Here is a 3,835-nt window from a genome sequence, read left to right on the forward strand (position 1 = left end):
CCCCCCCCCCCTGAATTTGAAGCTGGATCCGCCCCTGTTCCGAACACCATAGCGTCTAAATGGCTAGCGGTAGGCAAAAAATGAAAATACCGTGTTTCCTTCATTTTACCATCTGCATTTGCTGCAGATGTTTCCAAGTATACAGGGTGTCTCATTAAAGCACCAGCGGCATCAAATTTGTTTACCTGAATAGCACACGCAAGAATGATCTTAATTTTTGAATATTTGCAAATGTAGATCGGAATATGACGAAAACACTACTACATTATACTAATGGTCCACCCTGTATATTATGGTTGCTGCTAAAAAAACCTATTTGCCTAGAATAAAAGTATGTAAAAAACTATGGTTTTCAGCCTAGAATAGTATAAGGCAGTTCAGTTTCAACTAAATGCTGTGATTGAAAACGAGACAAGCGACTAAAACTCGCCTTTTCTGCTAAATATCCATCGCTTGTAGTTCGCTAAAAACACCCAAACATTAACACTTCCTTGTTAAGATTACTTATGTTTGCGTAATATACAGAGCGATGAAAAAACGCGGAGTTTCTCTGCAGGATCCGATCTCTCTCAGAGGTGGAAAATCCAGAGCAAATCGCGCACTTTTTGACCATCTGGTATCATATGAGTCAGTTCTTTGCTCAGTTAAATAGAAATGAAAATGTGGACTGTTCTTGACAAACTTTGTGGGAAAAAATCGCTTACCAGTTCGATTGCAGGCTCGATGTCTTGGACTAGCGGTACTTGGAGTGCTGTGCTCGCTTGAAAGATCAGCAGCGTAGTCTGAGGACTCTTGCCGACCGGGCGATTTGTGTCTTCGCTCGCGTTTGCTGTGTCCTAAACGCGTCTGGAACAGAGATGGCCGTTGAAGCAACTGAAACTGGATCGCGCACTATTTTGCGCCGATTCCACACACTTTAGCGCTCAACGTTTCTCCAGAAAAATCATCCTTGGACTCATTTTCCATGCAAATGCGCCCATTCAAAAAAAACGAACTCTTCCTATTGTTTTATAGGTTCAAATACGTTTAAATTAATTCTTTAGAACGGCCATAATCGTGAGAAACGCCCATTAAGACCGGGTAATAAAGAGAAGCGCATAACCTCCAATTGTCAGTGAAATTGTCGAACTTTTCGAATCACTTAATGCGGCCTACAACACGTTTACCGACTTCAAATTAGCACAAAAATGACTGGTAGGTCGCGCACTTTGAGAAACCGCACAATATTCACGAGTATTGAGTAAAAACGACCAAAAAAAATTTTTAAGTTTCTGTCGCACTGTGACAGAATCAACCATTTATCCGTCACGCGCACAGAACATCCCCTGATGGATGGGGGATGTTCTGTGGCCACACCCCGCTAAATGACACTAAACATAGGCGTGGTTCATATGAATGACCCTGTATTTTATGGCCATTTTCAACAGACATTTTAAAATCCCTTAAAACCGCTGTTCTATGCACAATGTCCATTTTGCATATTTTATATTAAAAAATCTTACCTTTAATTGAGCAAAGAAAGTATGCGCTTTCTGGTAGACGCTAATATGAGAATGTTCGGGCGGGGCCGCAGAGCGTGGCCGCGCCTCAGGCATCTCCCTGGGGCTGCTCAGTTCTGAGGCCGATTTGCTCAGATGCCGATTCGCCAGGCTCGATGCAATCGCCCCAAATTCCTCTATTTCTAGGGCACGTTCTGAAACAAACGCACATAAGGGCAAGGCGATTCTTTGGGGACCCAGCGAACCATCAAAGCTAATTGAACTATCAGCATGCACCTGCTTCCTGCTCTATTAATTAATTTGATTGGAATATGAACTCATTACGTTGGAACATTGATGAAATGATACCGCCAAACCTTTAATTGATTCTAAATAATTCATTAAAACACTCATTAGTGTACAGGGTGGCTGATTGGCAACGAGAAACTAGTGGGTTCCAGACGCGGCCTAAATGGAATGGCCATTGATCTTTTGCCACGAACGAATGTTATTTATTGCTTATTGTTATCGATTAATCCTTGAACTTCGGACGCTGAATGGTTTAAACAGTGGCCATCGAAGATGCCACTGTTTAAAGTTCAAAAACCTGCACAGTCAAAACAAATCTTCTTGAAGACGCAATGTGGATGAAGGGCGTCAACCCAAACCAGCCGAAATGGAAAACAGGCACCCAAGGCATACCCAGGTAGTTGTTGTTATCCTCCACTAACGCATAAGCATCGTCGGCCTTTTTCCTGCTCTTCCTCACTTGGTTCCTGCCTCCGACTTGATCGTACTCCGCCTGCTGGAAACAATGCTCAGCCTCATCCATGCAGCAGAGCAACAGTCCACAAAAGAGGCACTCTTTGTGCTCCCTCCGGAATGGAACCGGCACACACGAATGGAACCAATCGAACCTCGAGGACCGCATTATGAGCGCCGGGATCCGTTTACTACCCGCAAGAACCCAACTAATGCACATAACGTTTGATGAATTCAGATACTTCCTTATATCGAGACGGACGATTGACGCCAATTAGGTGATATATCTAATTGTCGTTAATATGCATTTAATATAGGTACATTTTATTAAATTTTATTAAATTTTATTTATTATTAGGCTGAATCTTCCCTTAAAAACGGTTGTTTTTCTGGGCTTTAAACCTTTTTGGCCTACAGTTCAAGCGGAAAGTTTTGATGGAAGATTTGGCGAAAATGCGATCTTTCAATCAACAATCCACTTAGCATGAACCGTTTTCCTTGGACCGTAAAAACCGGCTAATAGTCGTGGTTCAAGGAGCAAATCGGGGAAAAATTAATATCTTGCAAAACAAGTCGCAAATCGATTATTTATTGCTGATTTAATTTGCGGCCCGTTACGTAGTGGTAAATTGCCAATCGAGCTCAAACTATCAACTCAACTGCTCAACAAAATTGGCGTTACACAGACGAATTTCGACTCATTTTGGAAGTGGATAGATTCTGATTGAGCGGGCGAATTTACTTCTGTTTGAAGCGTTATTTAATGGAGTTCTTTTTCCATTAGTGCGTGTTTGCAAAAAAAATGGTCCGTTGGATCAGGTGTCTATAGGGTGGCAAATAAAATACAGTAAAGTCCGCTTATAATGAACATGGTTATAGTGAACTTTCGGTTAAAACGAACTTTTTTCCTTTAATTGAAACGTCGTCCGTAAATACCAACGTATTTTTTTACTGGTTATAACGAACCCGTTTATAACAAACTTCCGGATATAACGATCACTTTTTAGGATAGTTGTATATTCACTTTCCGTTTATAACGAACTTCTACGCTCAGCAACACCAATCCTGCGGAGTTGCTTATATTAGTGAGAGCGAGCGACAGGCAGTGACTTGTTGTTTTTTGCCACGTTATGTATGTAAATCGTTTTAGAATGGAAAAACAAAAACGCAAAGCTTTTTCACTAAATGAAAAGTACGATATTATTAACAAAATAAAAAGTAGAGTAAAACAGAGTGACATTTGTAAGGAATTAGCACTTGGAAAGTCTACTGTTGCAACAATATGGAAAAACAGAGAAAACATTTTATCAGCGTATGACAAAACAAGTGTTAGATGTAGGAAGTTAAAATTATCTGCACATGAAAAGGTTGACAAAGAACTTATTAAGTGGTTTACTCAAAAAGACAAGAAAACGTTCCCGTAAGTGGCAGTGTTTTGCAAGAAAATGCTAGTGAAATGGTGAGTAATATCAAAAACAAAGAGTTTGCTTGTTCTAACAGTTGGGAAGAGCGTTTCAAGAAGAGGCATAATATCAGTAGCGGAAAAATTGTTGGAGAGTCTGCCGGTGAAAAATTCTTCTTATGAAAACGTTAGA

The 3,835-nt window shown here is 40.6% G+C and overlaps 2 protein-coding genes across 2 annotated transcripts in view; both read right to left on the reverse strand.

Moving 5' to 3' along the window:
• LOC109543132 (neurexin-1) overlaps positions 1-3,835 on the reverse strand; it is a gene marked incomplete in the record, with an annotated part of 81,435 nt that overhangs the window by 7,519 nt on the left and 70,081 nt on the right.
• Positions 490-2,460, reverse strand: LOC125504972. Its single transcript, XM_048667829.1, has 3 exons — positions 2,181-2,460; positions 1,503-1,693; positions 490-846 (listed from the first exon to the last, which is right to left on the reverse strand). The coding sequence occupies exons 1-3, from the start codon at positions 2,458-2,460 to the stop codon at positions 505-507; spliced, it is 813 nt and encodes a 270-aa protein (XP_048523786.1). The 3' UTR covers positions 490-504.

The sequence above is a fragment of the Dendroctonus ponderosae genome, unplaced genomic scaffold (genome assembly GCF_020466585.1).
Source record: "Dendroctonus ponderosae isolate FM_Combo_2020 unplaced genomic scaffold, Dpon_F_20191213v2 Dpon_F_20191213_6, whole genome shotgun sequence".
NCBI lineage: Eukaryota > Metazoa > Arthropoda > Insecta > Coleoptera > Curculionidae > Dendroctonus > Dendroctonus ponderosae.